We start from the raw sequence: 22,261 nt of genomic DNA, 5'->3' as shown, positions 1-22,261 counted from the left end.
ATAGGTGAGTAAATGGACTGAATGGTTGGTGCATAGGTGGGGAAATAGAAACACGAATGTATGAATGAAAACAATAACCAAAGTTTAAAATATGAAAAGAATTATACAGATAATAATTTATACTACTCTGAAACAATACATTTGAAAATAGAGAAAAAATGGATCCATTTTAGCAAAATATAAAAGACCAAAAATTTACAGAAGGGGAGGTAGAGAGCCTGTGCAGTCTATAAGATGAAGTACAAAAAAAAATTAGTAATAATATACCATTATAGAAGGAGCCTTACCTAGATGCTTTTGGAGTTTTGTCTAACCTTCAAGGAACAGAGAATCAATATATCATTAAAAATACTATAGATCATAAAAGTAGATAAATTTCCCAAGTATTTTTCCATGCTAGTTTTTTGAAAGTAGTATGATGCAAATAGCAAAACAAACAAAAGTCATAGACCTATTTTTCTTTTGGCTATAGATGTGAAAATTCTAAATAAATTATTTGCTCAAAGAACCAAAGGTGTATTAATACAAGTACATCCTCAATAAAATTATGGTAATTCTAGGAATGCAAGGATGGTTCAACACATGAACATTTAGTAATATATTATGCCAACAAATTGTAAGAGAAAAGTTATATAACTAGATGCCTAAAAGGGATTTGCTAAAATTCAGCAGAAATTTCCAATAGCAGATATAAATGGATAAAAAAGAAACAACTCAAGTGTGATCAAACCCGCTTATCCCAAACTCAATAACAAATATCATTTTATACAGCAGAAGATATTGACTTCAAAATAAAAAACTAGATAAGGATGGATGCCATCACCTTTATTTTCAACATTATTTTAGAGGTTCTGCATAACAAAAGACAAGAAAACAGAGTAAGTCATGTAGTTGGAAAAAAATAAGAGTCAAATTTATCAGTATTTTCAGATGATATAATCATATATAAAATCAAAGTAACTTTATTACATATAGTTATACTTAATAAGAAAATTTGGCAAGGTAGCTGGATACAAGACAAAATTGATAGTTTTTTTTAATGCTACTCACAATTATTTTAATGATAATATTTTTTCTGATAATTCTAGAAATTCAGTATATTATAAGCAAACAAGTATATAAAAAGACTTATTTTTACACATTATTGTAATGCATTAATGACAACGGTAAGGTCCCACCATAAGTCAGACAGCCCTTGGGAAAAACCACAATAATCAAGTTACTTACAAAAAAAAAAAAAAAAGAGAGAGTAGAGTTAGACAATAATATTCATGAAAATCAATGTTCACAAATAACATAAAACTGAAATCTCACAAATGTATACTGTCAGGAAAGTGGATAAATAAATCTTGGTATATTCATAAAATAGAATATTAATAAGCTGTAAAAATAAATGAGATGAAAATGTCTTTGACTTACTATCTAATCTCTAGGTTCCACGCACTTTAGTCCACAATGTAAACAGCACTTCTCTTCCAATGGGCAATCCTCATCTGTCAGGCACTTGGGTTTATCAATCTTGGGACAGGTGAACTTTTGTGGACAGAGACCTGTTTTGACTTTATGAGATAAAATAAGACACTTGACATTGAAATACTTGATCATAGTTTGAGACAAATGTGGGGAATGTTGGGAACCGTAAACAGGGTTTTCTTCTGAGTAAGCCTCTTACTCGACCCCCTAGAGTAAAAATAGAGTGAAGGAGGCAAAGTATCAACTTTCTATGGCTAATAATTTGAGGAACATCAAAACCTCTTGCCATCTCTGACTTATAAAATCTAATAGTATTCCTGCCTGCCCCTACAAAATGAATGGATTTTGGGTTAGCTAATCCCAGAGAATCAGAGGTAGAAGGAGTATTAGAAATTATCCCAAGTTTCCTTGTTTTATAAACTGTAGAATGTGAGGACCATATCAGGAGAAGTGAGTTGCCCATGGCCACGCTGAAAACAAGTAGAAAAGTTTAAGTTGAAAAGTCTTTGACTCCTCCCATCATGCCATGCTGTACCTCAAAACACTGACAATCTCTGGGACACAACCATCGCCTCTCAGCCAGTGGGGGATTGAGTACTAGCATTAGAGTCTGTAGCATTCATTTCTATCCCAACAGCATTTTGTTACCCATCTTTTCCCCAGCATACCTTACAGGACGTGAATATGTTGTACACGTTCTGAAGTTCTGGGCAGACATAAGGGCTTCTTAGGAATATACCCAATGGTTATGATTTTTTTTTATATAAATAAGTGAATACTGTCATCTTGTAAGCCATGGAAGAATGAGGCTCAGAATAAATAAGTTTTCATGGGGAGAAATGGGGGCGTGGTAACCATGCATGCTTGGCTTTGAAGAATAGCACAATAGTCTCCCAAGATCACGAGGGTGACATGAGAACACTGGTTGGGCATTAAAAGGGGAAAGGTTCCCAAAAGACCTCTAAGGTCAACCTAAGAAACAGCATGGCAACCTCAGCCCAGTAGACTTTGGGAAATATTTCCCAGTCCTCACCTGTCCAGGGAATGATACAAACAAAGCCACACGTGGAGTCACAACATTTTTCAGTTTCAGGGCAATCATTGTCACTCTTACACGAAGGTGAACACTCCATCCGGTTCTTGAAAGGGAAGAGTGGGCACACTCCTTTCTTTTCTAAAACAAGAGCAGATATGAGCTCCTTCAAACGTTACCCGATCCCACCACCCTTCAAACAGCTTTTCCTTCATTTCAAAACTAGCATCGCTGTGACTTGGTTTATTCTACCTTGTCCACTTCCGGCGGGCTGTGGAGGAATGAAATGCCTCGCCGTTTCATGAGATGTAGTAGAAAGAGAGTTAGGATTGGTGTTTGAAGCCCCAAGATAAAGTCCCAGTCCTGCCACTAAATGAGTGACTTCAGTTTCCTTCTCTATAAAATAGGAGTAATTATATGAAATCTATACAAATTAAGATAAACCATGTTAGAGGATTGGCTTTTATTTTGAATGAGGAATGACATGATCTGACTCATAGTTTGAAAGGATCATTGTGTTGGCTGCTGTGTTGATAATAGAGTATAAAAAAGGAAGGATAGAAGTAGGGAAACTTGTATTGAGGCCACTGCTGCAATCCTGGTGAGACTATGGCACGTCAGATCAGAGCAGCAGCTGTTGAGGTGGTAAGAAGTGGTCTGATTCTGGATCTATTTTCAAGGTAAATATAAAATGATTTCCAGCTTAATGTATGTCAATTGAGAAAGCAGCATCAAGGGTGATTTAGAAGTTTTTTTCAACCAAGATAGAGAGAACTATGGATACAGCAGGTTTGAGATGGGAGAGCAAAGAAAACGTGTTCCGTTTTAGAAAAGTGAAGCATGAGGTGTGTGTTAAATAATCAGTTGGAGTTTGGGAGTCAGATTCAGGCTGGAGATACAACTTTGTGGGCCACGAGGACACAGATAAGATTTAAATGAATTCTTCGAGATTTTGTGCCTGTCTCCTGTGAGCCTCATCTGATTGCAAATTCTATGAGGGCAGGAAGTGCTTCTTTTCCTTCTTCTTTGTCAGGTCAGACTCAGACACCGACTTTGTGTTTGACTTTCAGAGCTATTGTCAGGTTTTCTGTGAGGCCCAAACCTAAATTTCCCAAAGCTCATTTCCCTGGGCTCTTGTTACCGTTGGCTCCTGAGACAGGGCGTGGTCTTGTCCGTAGCAGCGTGACTCCTTACAACCTCCCACAAAGGGAAGCTTGTGGTCCTAGTTTCAAGTCAGGATTGCTTTGGCCATTCAGGCTCACCGTGGCCCAGGAATTAAAATTCCAGCTCTACCCTGACCCAACTGTGAATCCTTGGACAACTGACTTTACCCTCTGACTCTGTTTCCTCATCTGTAAAATGGTGATCATGGAACACTTTTCAGCCTGCCTCACAGTATCTGAGGTCAAAATGCTAATGCTGCCTCGTAAATCACACAGGCTGCATTCTGAAGATCAATGGTCACCATCTCCATTGTGAGCCCACACTACTGGACAGCCACCATGGCAAATCTTTGTGTCCTTGGTCACATATAATCCGACCAACAACTCAAGAAGGTCTTTGCTATTATTCAAATATTACAGAGAAGAAAACTGAAACTCAAATAGGTGAAGACATTTGCAGTAAGTGGGAAAAGTAGAATCTAATCCAGGTCATTGGGTCCTAAGCTCTGTAAGACCCTGTCTCCCAGCATCACTGGTGATGGTCATCACACTAAGGAATAAACCCACAATCCTCGCCTTCAGCCCATCCTACTCTTCACCTACTATATGCTCTGCTCCTGCAACATGAGATTCCAGAGCTGGCCTGTCTGTGCTTCATTCTTGGGTGAGCCCTCTGCTCATACTCCACAGGTCAATGTGGTGAGGAGACACCTGCTTCCAAGGGGTAGACCTGGCTCTCAGGTCCCACTGGCCAAAGTTTATTCACATTTTATGTGCACTATCTCATTTTTTGGCACAACTCCATTAGGTAAATACTATTATTGTCCCCATTTTATAGACAAGAAAACTGAGACTCAAAAAGGCAGGCAACTGACCCAAGACCACCCAGCCAAGGGACGACAGAGCTAAGACTTAAACCAAAGGCAGTTTAACCTCAAAGACTGAGCCTATCACTGTGCTGGTATTCTAGTTCTAGCTAGATTAGACCCTCAGATTGCCAACGATATGACTCTTACCAGTTAATGAGCAAGCCTTCGTACAGTCTTCCTGGCTGAAGAAGTTGTTGGCATTTCCTTGGCAACCTCCATACTTAAAGGGTTTGCATAAATTGTATTTTGAGTCAAAATACCAGTGCTGTGTCATATTCTTACAGTTTCCTGGGTCTAAGGGTAGCATGCAGGGTTCTGAGGGCAGCACGCAAAGAGGGAAGAACATAAAAGGTCACAAAAAGGGGAGGGGTCAGTCCCTCTGCCTTTGTATAGTTCACAGTGTTACCATTGAAGTCACAGAAAAAGCCAAGCGCGGTCAATCAATGTTCTAATCCTAGCTCTATTACGAATATTCTATGTTGCAAAGCATCTCTGAGCATCATTTCCACCTTGCAAAGAATCGAGTAAAGAGCATGTGAGAATACATTGGAGCTGATCTTTCTTCTTTGCTGCTCTGAGATTTGGGAGGGAAAGACTTGTTCAGCAACTATACCCAAAGTGCCTAAGACAGTACCTGACGCACAGAAGGAATGAAATACCGAGAGAGGAAAAAAGGAGCCCTTTATGCCTGGAGACTGATCTTATGTTCACAGCTAAGTCAAGTTGTTTCTCTTTTGGACATAAACAATCTCAGAGGACATCTGCAGCAAATAAGGTCCCCCCTGAGACCACGAGAAAGTGAGAACAAAAAACGATCACTGTGAAACACACAAAATACCAAACACCTATGAGTTTTATGCTTCTCTACAAATGACAGCTTTATCTTCCCTCTAGCCTGCCTTCTCGATACAGAACATTCACTCATGTCCTCACAGAATCGCCCTCACTTTCTGACAGCACCCAACCTAGAACAAATCCACACTTCCTTAGACCCTCCCTGAAATTACTCAGTCTAAGCCTCAATCCTTCAGTAGATTCTTTCTAGCAGCTTTTTACTGAGATGCCTCAGGTTCTCTATGGTGAGCATTCTCCTTCACTGCAATGAGTAAGAAACCCAATTTGTTCAGCTCCAGGTGTGTTCCTGGTGGTCTTAGGCCTGCGGGCATTGACAATAGATATGTGTCGAATGAATCGATATGAAACACGCAGTTCTCTATTATTAGATGCTCAGTACTTTGAGTTACCAGAGAACTGCTGTAGAGGCCAGAGTCCGTCAGCAACCCCAGCATCTCAGCTGACTGCGGTTTCTATGTGCCACCGTACAAAATACAGTGATTCAGTGAATGTGCACTTGAATGTTGGGAGCCTAATTAGAGGGGTAGAACCTGAACCCTGGCCTCTTTACCCTACCATCCCAGGGGATTGTGCAGCCAGGCCTGGACCGAGCCGGAAGTAGGGCACCTCAAAGGGCACCCCTGCCCTCAGCCTGGAAGCCACTACCTTTGTAGGGATCCATGCACTTCTTCCCACAGGTAAAAGAGCAGCACTTCAGAAATCCATCACAGCTGATATCCGTTCTGCATAAGTCTGGAACTTTAGCCCTACACGTGAGCCTCTCTTTGGGGCACGTTCCTGGTTTCTCTGCAAGAAAGACACGTCTGAATTTACATCCCTTGAGAATTTCAGCTCTTCTCTGACGGCAAAAGTGAAGAGGTTGGAACTCTCTCAGCCCTATTCTCTACCTTCAATCTTCAGTTCTTGCTCAGTTTGTATTTAGGGACTGGGTCTGCCTCTCACCACTCTTAGCCCATTTAGATCGACCCGAATCAGGAATTTGTGCCCAGGTAGAACTAAAGGAGAAGCTTCTTAAATTCCAGGGCAGGAGGTTAAATAGGCACCAAGACCTTTGCCTTGAATTCAGGAGCTCCTCTCGCCCCACAAAATTTAATATTTCAATGCCCAATTCTTCTGTCTCTAGTATCTTACTTGACGGGGAAATTAATTAGTGAAGAGTGGGGGAAATGTCATGGAAAGAAGAGTCAGGAGGCCTGAGTTTGGCCCCTGACTCCTTATGAGCTCACAACCAACCTGAGTCCCACTACATGACTTTCCACTTACCTTTAAGGGGGCAGGAAATGGGGGAGCACAAGGAGCACTATAAGTAAGACAGATCTGGCTTGGGAGCCTGACTCCAACACAACTTGCTAAGTAATCTTGGGGGGGGAAATGTCTTCCTTTGTCTGAGTCATAAGTTCCCCACCTATAAAACGAGAATTACAATCTCTACCTTATAGGCTGCTTCTAAGAATGAAGCGAGTTGATGACTGTAATGCACTTACCACAGTGCCTGGCACATGGTCAGAGCTTAACAGATATGGGTTTGCTTCCTTTCTTTTCAGGGCTAAACATGGCTTCCTGATTTCAGTGTTCATAGTAGGCAGAATTCTAAAGTTGTAGCCTCAAGATTCCTGTCCTCTGGTTATTGAATCAAACACTCATTTAGGTACTGCTGTGAAGGGATTTTGTAGGGGGAATTAAAGTCCCAAGTCAGTTAACCTTAAGATGCAGAGATTATCAAAGTGGGCCTGAGCCAATGTATTGAGTCCTTTAAAAAGAAGTGGTTTTTGTTTGTTTGTTTTTTTGTTTCGTTTTTTTTCTGATTGGTAGAGAAGAAGAGGTCAGACAGGTTCGAAGTATAAGAGGAATCCATCATGTTACTATACTAGTGTCTTGAACATGGAGGAGGCTAAGTGCCAACAGCGAATGAGGGTGGCGGCTAGAAGTTAACAGCCAGCAAGGAAACCTCAGTCCTGCAACTGCAAGAAAATGATCCTGTTAACAACCAGTGAGCTTGGAAGAGAACCCTGAGTCCCAAATGCAAACTGCAGCCTTGGCTGACACGTTGATATCAGCCTGGTGAGAGTCTGTGCAGAGAACCCAGACGCACCATGACAGACTTGTCACCTACAGGCAATCTGTTACGCAGCAACAAAGAACTACTGCAGTGCTTCTCGGGACTCCATGGCTCTAAACTGGGCATCTCTCCAGTGGAACCTGACCAGAGAGGCCCGATCCTTTGGGATACTACTGAGTCTTGGCATTACAGAAGTTTAGAATTGGAAACATCATCATTACCCTTAGTATCAACCTCCTAATTTTATAGGTTAAAAATAAAAATGAGGTCAGATAGGGTAATACAGTGAATTCAGGGCAGGTCTAGGACTTCCAATCCATGACTCACCCCACATCTTCCCCGAGGACTAGCCACTGAGGCTTTTAGTACTTTCCAACTATATTTCTTACCCTTCAGCCCACCCTAACGTGCCCTCCAAGGATGGCCTGAAGCTAAGAGTATATGGTACTTAATCTGGAGTCTACATCCAAATCATCTGTCATCTTTTAGCAAATATATATCATGGACTTAATCAGAAGCTCTAGAAAATGAGGCCTAGGGGCTCAGATTTTTTAAAGTCTCAGGTGTCCTGACGCAGCCAGGTATAGGCTACCACCTGGGTACCACTGTGCTAGCTTTGGGGACAGGGAGAGTTAAGCAAATCACACAGGAACACCTCCAAAGAACTAAGAGGCATAGAAAGCTCGGTATCATAAAGACAAACTTCCCGTCTCACCAATGCTAACTGAGCCAGTCCTGCCTCCTCCTGTTTTCAGGGGCCATTTAAACCTTTGTTTCAGTCACTGTAGCTCCTTTCCTCTGTCAACTTGAACTCTCACGTAGAATCTTCCTTCCTCCCTGTCAGCTGTTCTCAGCCACTTACCTTATGTGGAAGGTCTCCTCTGTGATGCACACACCCCAGGGGTTCCTCTGTGGTTACTGGGGACACTCTCCAGAGTTCTGGTGTCAGCCCTCTGCTGTTATTACTCAACACGTGCTTCCTGGGTGAGCACATTCATTCCCACAACAATCCCAACTGTGATTCCCTTATCTCCCTCCAGACCTATCCTCTCTTCCAGGCTAAGCACTTACATCCAACCACCTGGGGGAAATGGCACTGGGCATCTCATAAGCATCTCTGCTGCACCGTGTTTAAAACTGAACCAGTGCCTCCCTATGCTGAAGCAGCAACCTCTTCTCTCTGTTCTCATTTTGATATTTGACATCAATCGTCCCCCAGTCTGTTACTAGAACCCTAAGATTCACTCCTCCCTCTCTGACACGCCAGCATCCTGTCAGGCATGGACTTGGGTCAGTTCAGTCTCCTAACTCTCTCCAAACCCCATCTCGTTTCCCTCTTTCCTACCACTTCCTCAGGTCAGCGCCTGACTTCCAACCTTTCGTCCCAACAATTTCAACAGCCTCGTCACTGGTCCTCTGTCCTCAGGCTCCTGTCTAATGACTGATTAATTTTAAAAAAATTAAACTCGGAAAAGACACATATCGTGAAAAGTTAGGAAAATAATTTGGGGGGAGCAGGTGAGGCAAGGATTTGAAGGGCCCAGGGTGGGTGAGTAGGGCTAGTTCTCTGAAGCCACAATAAAAGTGGCTTCGGCCGACACAAGTCCTTGCCTCATGTCTAACCCTCGGTCCCCAAGAACGCCTGCTAAGGAACAGCGACTGCAGATTTTCTGAACCTACTTTCCACTCTTTTGTATAGCGATGCGAATGTCTCCTCCAAAGAGAGGGAGAGAAGCAGCAGGAGAGTTACATTCCTCCCCGAAAAGGTGGAGCTGTGGAGAGGAAGGTGCCTGTGAGGAATAAGAAGAAGGGCAGGGGTTAGGCAAAGCCAGAGAGGGACACAACGCATATGTAGACGAACCTTAGAGATAATCCACCAATTCCCTTCATTCACAGATGTGAAAACCGAGATCATAGTGGGGAAGGAGTTTGTCTGCAGTCACATGACCAGTAGGGCAGGACTTTCAATCCCAGGACCCTCTCAGTAACCCCACAATCTGCCGTAGTTCTGTACGTTGTCTACCCAGACACTCACCCATTGTCTGGCTCCCAGGTGAGAGGCCACACGTGAATGATCACAGCGATTTGTCTGCAATAGTTGCAGGGCTGGTTTGCCCACGGTCACTCCTGGGGCAACCCTGGCACTAGTGAGCACCTTTTATTTGTACCACTGATGACAAGAAACTGATGGTATGAGATTTCAGGAGAGCCTGGGCATATTGCACTGGGTCTTAGGGGCCCAGGAGCATAAAAGATCCCAGATGACCTTGACTTAACAAAGGGGTCCCTCTTATTCCTTCTGGTGTCATCCAAGCCTAGGTAGGAGTTCGGATACCTGTGATACTCCCAGACAACTATATGAACAGATGAATTCCCCCCACTCACTCACGCCTCTATTTTCCAAGTCTTTTCCTGGCCTTTCTGTATTTTTTAATTTTATGATGTAAAGAACTGATAATGCCTTACTGTATTACCTCTCTTGGAATAAATGCATTTCAAAACAGCCAGAGAGGGAGGAAGGAAGGGAGGCAGAAAGCAAAGAGGAGAGAAAGAGTGAGCGAGAGTTGATTTGGTAAACAAATATAGTGAATGCAAAAACTGGTACCTATTACCATTTTAGCTTTTGAGTTCCCTACTCAAAGACTATGTATGTCATAACTTCAGTTTCCCTAGATTAGCCCCAAATCCTGTGGTGCCTTAAATTCTTATAATCAAGTCAACCTTTTGATTTGAAATTTGACCCTTTAACCTAGAAAGGTACTAACTCAGTGTTAAGAATTGGTTGATCAAATTAGCCTGTAGTCACTTAGTAGGAAGCAGAGCTCCTGGGGTGGGGGTGGAGGGAGACACATATTAATATAATTTACAAATATAATATAGGGTGTCCAGTTATAATTTTTAGTATAAATATATCCCATGCAATATAAGGACCATAGTTACAACTCAGAAATTATTTGTTGTTTATCTGACATTCAAATTTAATTGGTCATCCTGTATTTTTACTTGCTAAATCTGGCAAATTTAAAACAGAGTGAATCCATTTTGATTAGAGGCGAATCTATTTGAGCAAGAGACTACAAAACATGGCTCCTGAGTAACAAGTAAACGTGTATGGAGGAGTTGCTCGGTGGGGGCCCTGGGGAACGAGGACAGACCTGAGGCATAGGACAACTGTGCTGGAGAAGTGACATCAAACTAAGAATGAACAGAGTTTGACTGACGTCCAGGTTCCACTCTGTCAATTTGGGCTAGTTTTATCTCAGTCTACCCATTTGAAAAATGAGTGGATTCAACTAAATCAATCGTGTTCAAGCTGGCGAATCCATACCCCAGAGGACACAGAAAGAATTTTTCCAGAAGGTTCACAGGCACAGATAGATTTAAGGACATTATGTCCAGGTTCTTAAATTCCACGTTTACTTTTTTCCTAAAATTGGTCTGCCTGGGAAAGAGCCTGTAGTCTGCAATTCTCCTTTTCTATCTTCTTTCAAAAAGTCCTTCTCTTTACTTCTTACCCTGTTTCCCCAAAAATAAGACCCAGCCAGACAATCAGCTCTAACATTAGAGCAGATAGAACATTGGAGCAAAAATTAATATGACCGGGTCTTATAGTAAAATAAGACCTAGTATAATATAATATAATATAATATAATATAATATAATATAATATAATATAATATAATATAATATAATACCAGGTCTTATATTAATTTTTGCTCCAAAAGACGCATTAGAGCTGATTGTCCAGCTAGGTCTTATTTTCAGGAAATGGTATGTCTCGCATTTCTCTAAAGTATAAAACTTCTGAGTTCCAAAAAGGGAAACAATTTGAAAATGCATTTTTCTGAAGATGCTTCCCATGGGAGCAAAGTAAAGAAAGTGTGGGTAAGAAATACTAAGGGGTCAGTACCTTGTTTCATTCAAGTGACAAAGTCATGATGAACCACTGCGCCTTTAGCTCCCTATCCACGAATCAGAATTCAGAAGTTCTATGGTGGCTGCAAGGATGTGTATTTAAACACTTCAATTAAAAACTCAAGTCAGCTTTTTGTGGGAGAAAATAAGTCTGATTTGACTGACTGCAGACTGACTTTGTCAACAGTTGATTTGGTTAACATTTTCCCATAAGTATAGTGAGTTAAGTCTTTGGCATCAAAGTTTATGTATACGTATATTTAAAGCATGCAATAAGATAACAGCATTTTCTAAAAACTATATTATCAAGGGTCTATCAAAGTTAATAGTATTCAAACTCTCCAACACTTAACAGAGTGTGTCAGATTAAATAAGGTGTCTCAATAAAAGAGTAATGGGTATAATTAACAACATTACTAATCATTTGATAAATGCTGGTAAAGCCATTTTGGTAAACTTTCCAGAAATTAAGATAATCACTGGTGATTTGTGATCAGTATTCTAACTAATAGGAAACAACTTCTTTTGTAAGTATGAGGTTTCCAATTCTATGCCTTCATAAAACTTGAAAGACGGTTTAATCAAGCCTTTGATTAATATTTAAATTAGATCATTAAAATAATTTTTGATTACAGTCTTATTTGATTTTTGACAACTTACTAGAAGTTCCAAGAACCAAGTGACGTACCTATAACAAAATACTTTTTATTCTCATGCACTTACATGTCACTAAAAGATGCATTACCTATAGAATACTGTTTATTTATCAGTGACGTTTTGTGCGTTTATCAATAGTTTCGATGAATTTATTTATATATTCATTATTATTATGTTACTTATATAAAAAACAGAATGCAAAATAAATCCATAAGAAAATATTTTATTCCTAGAGTCTAATGGTCACAGTAAATTAAAACATTGAATTTTCATTTCGACACATTTTCAGTGCATAGCAGTATGAAAGGGCCATGAATAAAAAAGACTTTTGAGCATTAGATTACGTTGCATTAGATTAAAAGTCTATGAGGTAAGAGGAAAGGAAATAGGACTTCAAGGAGAAGAAGCCGTGTTTTAAAATTTCCAACTATTAAAGACAAAGCACTTTTCATATATTTTTTAAATGGATGATTGTGGGCATCAAATTAGTATGGTATTTTGACCTCAATTGATTTGTTTTTCAAAGTTATGTAGCAGTTTTTAAAAATACTAATATTTATAGCAGGTTTGCATAATGCATTTGAGGTTCATTTATGTTGTTGTGTGTTAGTTGTATCTTTTTATTGCTGAATTATCATCCATTGTACGGATGTACCAGAAGTTGTTTATTCATTCACTAGTTAATGGACATTTGAGTTGTTTCCTGTTTTTGGCAATTGTGAATAATCCCCCTACAAACATTTGCATACAGGTTTTTATATGAACATAAATTGCCATTTCTTTTGGATAAATACCAGGGGGTGGGATTATATGATAAGTGTGTGTTTGTAAGAAACTGCCACACTGTTTTCCACAGTGGTTGTACCATTTTGCATTTCTACTAGCACTAGATGAGAATTCCACTTGCTCCACATACTTGCTAGCACTTGCTATTGTGAATGTTTTTATTTTAATCATTATAATATTTGTATAATGGTAAGATTGCAAGATATTTTAAGAGATTAAAGGAATTAGCTTAAATTTCCGGAGCCCTAAGAATCTAAATCACTTAGAAGGATGGTGGGGAGATTTTTTCCTATTTCCCAGCTTCCCCAGGACAATGTATCAAACCCAGTGGTCTCCTTGGTTCATGAACCCAGCTGGTCAGGAGTTTCTCCAGAACCCGATCATTGAACCTACCTCTTTCCCCATATGGCAGAGGTTTCTCTTTGTAGTAAACCGAGGAGCATGTTTCAACTGAAAGATCTACAGATATCCAGGAGCTGGGGGAACAGTGTGAATTTCCAGGTTACAACCTTTGGAAACTATAGGTAAAGCCCCACCATGACCCCCTGTTGTCCCCCCTCCCCCGGAAGCACAACCAGCTGCAAGTCCTGTTTCCATGCATAATAGTTCCTTCACATCTCCCTCATCCCAATGGCATGGCATGTTCTGCTGCATGGCTACTCAACCAGGAATGCGTCTTTAGCCTCAGTCTCTTGGCAGGAAATCTCGAGGAGGATAATTACCTCTGTGGGTCTCTTTAATGCACCTTTTCTTAAGCTCAGGCAAAATAAGTAGATGCCTCCTCCAAAGACTCGACCTTCTAAGTAACGCCTACTCAGTGATCTACCTTGTGCTGCTGAGGAAGGCAGTCTCTAAGTGTGGAGTGCAGAGCACGGTATATTTCCACTGTGTGTTGTTTAAGTATCTTAAATCTTTCTAATTTTTTTGTCTCTTTGACTTATCAATAGTTGAGAAAGGTGTGTTGAGGGCTCTCAAGACAGCCATAGATTTCTCAGTTTATGCCTGTAATTCCATGGTTGTTTGTTTAATATATCCTGATTCTATTGATTTAGGTAAATATGAATGCACTCCTGGTGAGTTGAATATTTTTATCATTATAGAGTGACCAAATATCCCAAGCACTGGGAAACTGTCAAAGTTCACTCCCCTGGGACACCTAGCAACAGAGAAAAGAGGAGGCACCCTCTTACAGGAGGCGCTGCTCTGTAAGATTGGAAAAAGCACAGAATTGAAGCTTTTTCTCTAGGAGGGAGAGAAAGAAGTGAAAGGGGCCTGGCCCCCAGCTGTATAGTGGGCGCCATGAGGAGTTGGTCTCTATGTTGCTTCACATCAAATATTACTGACCAGTGAAGTTCTCTCCAGTTAAAACCAGTTCATTAAGGCTGGGGGAGGGAGCTGCTGCTTCAAATGTGCAGACAAGAAAGCAAACTTACCAGAACGTGAAGAATCAAGAACCCATGGCACAATTAAAGGAAGAAAGCAAATCTCCAGTAACCAACCCAAAAGAAATGGAGACCTGTGAATTGCCTAACAAACAATTCAAAATCATTGTTTTCTTAAAAGCTCAGTTATAAGAGAACACAGAGAGACAACCAAATGAAATTAGGAAAATGATATGTGAACAAAACAATCATACCAACAAAGAAACTGAAATGATTTTAAAAAAAAATAGAACCAAACAGAAATAGTGCAGCTGAAGTATACAATAAATGAACTTAGAAAAATTCAAACACCAACGTGGTCAAGCAGAAGAAAAAAAAAATAATAAAAATAAATCAGTGAACTTAAAAACAGGTCATTTAAAATCATCTGATAAAAACTGAATTCACAAGCACATTCAAAGGATCAAACAACATGACCAAGTGGAATTTATCCCTGGGGTGCAAGGACAGATCAACATATGAAGACCAGTCAGTGTGATACACCACATTAGCAGTATAAAAGATAAAAATTATATGACCATCTCAATAGATGCAGAAAAAGCATGTACAAAATTCATCTTTTCATGATAAAATTCTCAACCAATTATGTATAGAAGGAACTTACCTCAGCACAATAAAAGCCATCTATGACAAGCCCATAGCTAGTTTGACACACAGTTAATATACTGAAAGCTTTTCCTCTAAAATCAGGAACAAGACCAGAATGCTCACTCTCGGTACTTCTACTCAACACAGTGATAGAAGTCGTAGCCAGAAAATTATACAAGAAAAAGAAATAAAAGGCATCCAAATCGGAAAGGAAGAAATTAAATTGTGTTTGCAGATGACACGGTAATATATACATATATATAAGCAAAAATATGGTAGATCTCTATGTATAAGCAAAAACTGGTAGATCTAAGAAACAAATTCAGTAAAGCAACAGGATACAAAATCAGCATACAAAAATCAGTTCCGTTTCTATACACTAACAACAAACTATCCAAAAAAGAAATTAAGAAAACAATACAATTTATAGCATCAAAAACAGTAAAATACTTAGGAATAAATTTAACCAAGGAGATGAAAGATCTGTACAGTGAAAACTATAAAACAGTGATGTTATACAAAAATGGAATGATATCCCATATTCATAGATTGGAAGAATTAAAATTGTTTAAATGTCCATGCTCCCCAAAGTAATCTACAGATTCAGTACAATCCCCATCAAAATTCCAAACACATTTCTTACATAAATAGAAAAAACAATCATAAAATTCACATGGAGCCACAAAAGACCCCAAATAGCCAAAGTAATTTTCCACAAAAATAACAAAGCTAGAGGTAGCACACTTCCTGATTCAAAATATATTACAAAACTACAGTAATCAAAACAGTATAGTATTGACATAAAAACAGACAGATAGACCAGTGAAGCAGACCAGAGAGACCAGAAATAAGTCTCCACATTTATAGTAAACTGATCTTTGACAAGGGTTACAAGAACACACAATGTAGAAAGTATAATGTCTTCATTAAATGACATTGGGAAAACTGGGTATCCAAATGCAGAAGAATGAAATTGGGCCCTTATCTCACAGTATATGCAAAAATCAACGAAAAATCTACTAAAGCCTTAAATGTAATACCTGAAACTGTAAAACTGCTAGAAGAAAACATAGGGGAAAAGCTTCTTGCCATTGGTCTGGGCAATAATTTTTCTGGATATGATCCCAAAAGCACAGACAACAAAAGCGAAAATAGACAAATGAGATTGCAAACTAAAAAGTCATTGTACAGCAAAGCAAACAGTAAACAGAGTGAGCAGACAACCTACAGAATGGGAGAAAATATTTACAAACTATGTATCTGATAAGGTGTTAATATATAAGGAACTCAAACAACTTAACAGCAAGAAAACCCAATATATAACCCAATTAACAAAAGGGCGAAGCACTCAAACAGACATTTCTCAAAAGAAGGCATACAACAGGTACATGAAAAGGTACTCAATATCACTAACAGGGAACTGCAAATCAAAACCACAACGAGATATCACCTCACACCTGGCTATTATCAAAAAGAGAAAAGATAAGTGTTGGCGAGGATGTGGAGGAAAGGGAACTTTTGTACACGGTTGGTAAACTGGTGCAGCCACTGTGGAAAACAGTCTGGAGGTTCCCCCCAAAATTAAAACTAGAACTACCATATGATCCAGCAATCCCAGTTCTGGGTATAGATCCAAAATAAATGAAATTAGTATCTTGAAGAGATATCTGCACCCCAATGTTCATTGTAGCATTATTCACAATAGCCAACATATGGAAACAAACTGTCAATGAATGGTTAAGAAAATGTGAATAAAGAAAATGTGAAAAATATATATATATGAATAATTCAGCCTTTAAAAAAATCCTGTCACTTGTAATAACATGGGTGAACCGGGGGGACATGATGCTACATGAAATAAGCCAGACACAGAAAGAGAAATCCTGCATGATCTCATTTACAGGTGAAATCTTACGTTAAAAAGTTGAAGCTGAGAGTAGAATGGTGGTTGCCAGAGACTGGGGGGTGGGAGAAATGGGGAAATGCCGGTCAAAGGATGTAAGCCTTCATTTATAACATGAGTAAGTTCTGGGGATCAAATGCACAGTATCATGACTATAGGTAATAATACTGTATTATATACTTGAAATTTTCTAAGAGAATAAATCTTAAGTGTTCTCACCACACACACACACAAAGGAGGTGACTATGTGGGGTGATAGCTATGCTAATTAACTTGATCGTGGTAATCATTTCACAATATATGCCTATATCAAAGCGTTATAATGTATCCCTTAAATAGATATATTTTTGATTTGTTAATCATACCTCATTAAAGCTGGAAATTTTATTTTTAATTTTTAAAAGTTTTGCTGCATATTCAGAACTAGATTAACAGTTATTTTCTGCCAGCGCTTTGAAAATGTATTTGTATTGGCTTTCAGCTTCTGTTGCTACTCTTGAGAAATCCTCAATTAGTTAAATGATTTCTTTCTTTTTGTTTGTCTTTTTACTTCAGTTACATATTTTATCTCTAAGTATTCTATTTGGCACATTTTCGACATTCTGGTCATTTTTATGTTCTGTTTCACCTTAGTCATGCTGTTATTGTCATCTTTTAATTCCTTTCCTTTCCTTTGATTTCCTAAGCACTTTTATTTTGTACTCTGTGTGCCATAATTCTAATATCTGAAGTCTTTGTGGATCTCTACTGTTTCTCTTGACTTTTCTTCACCGTTTCTTGTTTTCCTAAACTATGTGATTTTTTTTTTTCTGTGAGGTCTTATAGCTAAGGAAAGCTTATCTTTAATGGCACTTTATCTGTGGAATTTCTTGGAATCCTGTATTTAAGCGAGCATTTTCAAAATAAATTTATTTTACTTAACAACTCAGACCATTTTGAATTAAATTCTTAGCTTCTGTTTCTTAGACTCCACACATGTGGCAATTTTTGCCTCATTGTCATTAAGGAAACAAGTTTGTAGTTATGAATTCTTGGAGGAGTCTTTTTCCCACTCTACTGAATGGATAAATAAAATGTGGGATATATATATATATATAACGGGATATTATTCAGTCTTTAAAAAGAAGGAAATTCTATACAAGGTACAGCATGGATGATCCTTGAACACACGTGACTAAAATAAGCCAGTCACAAAAACACAAATACTCTATGATATCTGTTTTTAAAATAATATTCCACTTATATGAGGTACCTAGAGTAGTCAGATTCATAGAGACAGAAAGTAGAATGGTGGTTTCCAGAGCCTGAAGGAAGGAGAAATGTGGAGTTGCTATTTAATGGGTACAGAGTTTCAGTTTTGCAAGATAAAAAGAGTTCTGGAGGTGGACGGTGGTGATGGTAGCATAAAAATGTAAGCATACTCAATACCACCAAGCTGTTTACTTAAGAATAGTTAGGATGGTTAACTTTATGTTTTATGTATATTTTACCACAATTAAAAATTCTAATAAAGAAAGGGACTTTTGGTTTCTGCTCAGAGATGTAGAAAGCTGAATAAACCTCCCAAACTTACATGGACAAAAATGCTGGACAACTTTACTCGAACTCACCAGAGTGCTGAGATCACAGGGCAACCAACTCTTCCTGAATCAAGGAGAAGTCGGGCAACTGCAGGGAGAGATAAGCGTGAACATTGACGACCTGGAGGACAGGCAGCCAGGCACCAGGAAGAAGAGGACGGCCAGGGTGGTTGGCGGATTGCTGGAGACTGAGTGTGCATGGGCAAAAGAAAGTGACGTCCCTGGGGCTGCAAATACAGGGGGAGTCCTATTCTCTTCACGTTTTTTCCAGAAACCCCACTGGGCACTTACAGAAAAGAGAGAGCTCTGAAACAGTCTCCCTTGTGGTGCAGAACTGGGGAGGGGAGAGTAGGCAGCAGCAAGACGTTCCACCTGGAGGCTTTCCTTGCTTTCCTTCTGACAAAGCTTTAATCTTGGGAGAGAAAAGCAATACTGTTGCCCCACGGGTGCAAGAGAAATCTCGTTGCAGCTGGGGGAGGGGCAGAAATACTTGCCAGATTCAGAACTTTGTCCTGGGGGTCCGGGGAAGGACAGGGTCACTACATCCCCAAGACCCAGGACACAGTGTCTGAGACTTAACCAGAACAGCAGAGAATGGACCCCCAACCAGCACCACTCCACTAACCCAGCAGGCTAAAACACAGAGGAACAAGTCACTTGCAAGAGACGGTCATTCTGAGAAGGCACAAAACTGAGAGTGGAGTAGTCATTTGGAAAAAAGATCATCTGGTAAACCTAGCTCCACCCTACACACACGTATTTGTGTTCCAAAGACTGAATTTGAAGTCTGGTGCACTGGAGGTAACCACAGCAACAATAAACCAAGAAACCGCCAACTCAGCTCCAAATTACATTAACACCAACGTCCCCATAAAAGGCCTACTAGAGGGCAAGCGCATTTCCAGGGGCAAGAACTATTCCCCGGTTCTGGTTCCTTGTCTCCCACTGAATACAGCTATAAAAACTGGAAAGTAAGCAATAGCAGGCAGATTGGGAAAGAAGACGAGAATTCAAGCACCACATTACTGGTGATGAGTTTACTGGGATTTGTTTTTCATCTGGTATCTCCTGGCCAGCCTGGAAATAAGCACCAGGGAGCAGACAGAGCTTCAGGAGAAACCTTATAATTATATCTTGATGCACGGGAAGGGAAACTTGTAATGCTCAGAAGAAGTGCGGAAATCCTGTGGTTTTTTTTTCTGTTTTTTTTTTCCCTCTTTCTCTTCTGTCATCTCCTGCACCTTAACCCTTAAGAAATTCTATGATGGCAGCAGCTGGTGTGGAGGTTGGAAGGAGCCAAAACTCTGAAGGAGGGGAAATCTTACTATGTTGGGTGTGGCTTTAATTCTAAGAGAGGTGGATGGACCCCCATTGCCCCATTTCTTTTCTCTCTCTTTGTTCTCCCACTACTTGGCCTTGGGCGTGGAGGCCGTTGTGGAAGAGCCTAGCAGAGCAGGATAACAAAACCCCAGCTTTTTGGGGCCCTGGGAAAACCGAAGACACTGAGGAGATCACAGAGGGAGGAACTCAGGAAAGCGAACCCATAAAGTTGTTTATTGACTCGTGGGTTCACTTCCGAGCCATGCATACATGGCTGTGATCCTACGGATGTATTTGACAAGGTACTTTGAGAAATGGATACACCACCAACTAGGTCCCCGATTAGCCACTAGGTGGCGCATACGCAGGGAAGATAGCAAATGAACTGAAAAGGCTTTGAAAACAGAATTGACTTTGGAGCCACAACCCACAGGACACAAGTTGAACTTTTCAGCCTGAACCTAACCATTTCGATTACTTTCGAAAAAGATCAGCTTTCTCCATTGGATTTAAACCCAGACTCTTGTAACTCTCAATATTCAAAAGGTCCAGTATGCAATCCAAAATTATGCAGCAAATGAAGGAAAAAGAATATATTAACTCATGTAGAAAAAGACTATCAACAAACTCCAATTCCAAGATGAAGTAAATGTTGGAATTATCTGACAAAGCAGCTATTATAAAAATTCTGCAGCAAGCAATGATGAATACTTGAAACTGATGGAAAAGTAGAAAGTATCAGCAAAGAAATAGAAGATACAGAGAAGAATGACAGGGAAATTTTATAAGGGAAGAACATAATAACTGAAATTGTTTAAAAACCAGCTCTTAGTTTCATGATCCTTCCTATTGTTTTTCTGGTCTCTATTTCATTTATTTCTGCTCTGGTCTTTATTTCCTTCCTCTTGCTAACTTTTGGCTTACTTTGTTCTTCTTTTCTAGTCTCTTGAGGTATAAGAAGGTAGGGTATTTATTTGAGATCTCTCTTTTTCTTAATATAGATGTTAATTGCTATAAACTTCCTTCTTACGAGAACTGCTTTTGCAGCATCCCATAGGTTTTGGTATGTTGCGTTCCCATTTATTTTGTTTCAAGATATTTTTAAATTTCCCTTTTGATTTCTACTTTAACCCATGTTTGTCCAAGAGTGTGTTGACTTCCACACTCTTGCAAATTTCCCAACTTTCCTCCTGTTACTGATTTCTAATTTCATACCACTGTAGTCAGATAAGATACTTGGTAGGATTTCAGTCTTCTTAAATTCGCTGTGACTTGTTTAGTGACCTACCTATCACATGATCTATTCTGAGAATGTTCCATGTGCACTTGAAAAGCATATTCTGCTGCTGGTGGATGAAATGTTCAGTATGTGTCTCTGTTAGGTCCATTGGTCTAAAGTACGGTTCAAGTTCAGTATTTCCTTGTTGATTCTCTGTCTGATCTATCCATTGTTGAAAGTGGGGTATTAAAGCCCCCTACTCTTATTGCCTTGTTTTCTATTGCTCCCTTTACCTCTGTTAGCACTTACTTAATCTATTTGAGGTGCTCTGATGTTGGGCCTATAGATTTACAATAGTTATATCTTCTTCATAACTTGACCCCTTTATCATTATATAAGGATTGTACTTGTAATTGTTAGTTTTTGGTTTAGTCTATTTTGCCTAAGTATAGCTACACCTACTCTCTTTTGGTTTCCATTTACATAAAGTATCCTTTTCTATCCTTTCACTCTGTGCCTATGTTTGCTCTTAAAGCTTATGTGAGTCTCTTGTAGGCAGAATGTAGTTAGTTCTTGTTTGTTTGTTTTTAATCCATCTAGCTACTCTATGCCTTTTGATAAGAAAATTCAATCCATTTACATTTAGAGTGATTATTGATAGGTAAGAATACACTCCTGCTGACTTCCTTTGTAAATTAATGATTTTAAGTAGAGGTATGCTTTGATCACCTCCTCTCTTTACCTTCAGTGACTTTTGGAAGTTTTTGCTTTATGGTTTCCAGAAAGCTTACAGAAAACATATATATGATAGTGTATTTTGTGCTGGTAACAACTTCAATCTCATATAAATATCCTTTTACTACCCCCCCTTTTTAATTTTGGGGTATCACAACTTGCATCTTTCTATATTGTGTATTCAGTAACCAATTATTGTAGGTATAGCTATTTTCAATGCTTTTTCCCTTTGATTTTTATACTAGGGTCAAGCGGTTGACACATCACCATACTGCAATATTAGAGTATTCTGAACCTGACTGTAATATGTACTTACTTGTACCAGTGTGTTGTATATGGTCATATGTTTTCATGTTACCAATTAGTGTCCCTGCAGTGGGGGCACACTGGAGCATGCTGTGACCCTGAGTCTAGGAGTGCGGGTGCCAAATGTGAGGGCATGTGGTGGCACTAGGTCCAGAGGGATGTGATGTCGCTTTGGCTCTGGCTGCCAGGGTGCACAGCGTTAACAGCTGTGTGGTTCTTGGCAAGCACTGAGATGGTCTGCGGTGGCTGCAAGGGCAGTTGGAGTCCTCAGCAGCACTTCCAGGTCCAACAACTAGAGACCGGGGTAGGCAATGGTGGTGACCAGAGCAGGTGGTGGGGGCCAGGGCATGGAGCAAGG

General features: G+C 39.7%; 1 protein-coding gene across 1 annotated transcript; it reads right to left on the bottom strand.

The window, feature by feature from the left end:
• Positions 1 to 470: 470 nt before the first annotated feature.
• Positions 471 to 13,290, bottom strand: WFDC8 (WAP four-disulfide core domain 8). The gene is made up of 6 exons (XM_019749631.2): positions 13,204 to 13,290; positions 9,133 to 9,242; positions 6,039 to 6,179; positions 4,686 to 4,853; positions 2,507 to 2,647; positions 471 to 1,559 (listed from the first exon to the last, which is right to left on the bottom strand). The coding sequence occupies exons 1-6, from the start codon at positions 13,251 to 13,253 to the stop codon at positions 1,423 to 1,425; spliced, it is 747 nt and encodes a 248-aa protein (XP_019605190.1). The 5' UTR covers positions 13,254 to 13,290; the 3' UTR covers positions 471 to 1,422.
• Between the last annotated feature and the right edge of the window lie 8,971 nt (positions 13,291 to 22,261).

This window comes from Rhinolophus sinicus, linkage group LG13 (assembly GCF_036562045.2).
Source record: "Rhinolophus sinicus isolate RSC01 linkage group LG13, ASM3656204v1, whole genome shotgun sequence".
NCBI lineage: Eukaryota > Metazoa > Chordata > Mammalia > Chiroptera > Rhinolophidae > Rhinolophus > Rhinolophus sinicus.
Note: the sequence above shows the minus strand (reverse complement) of the source record. Positions and strands in the feature narration are given on the sequence as shown.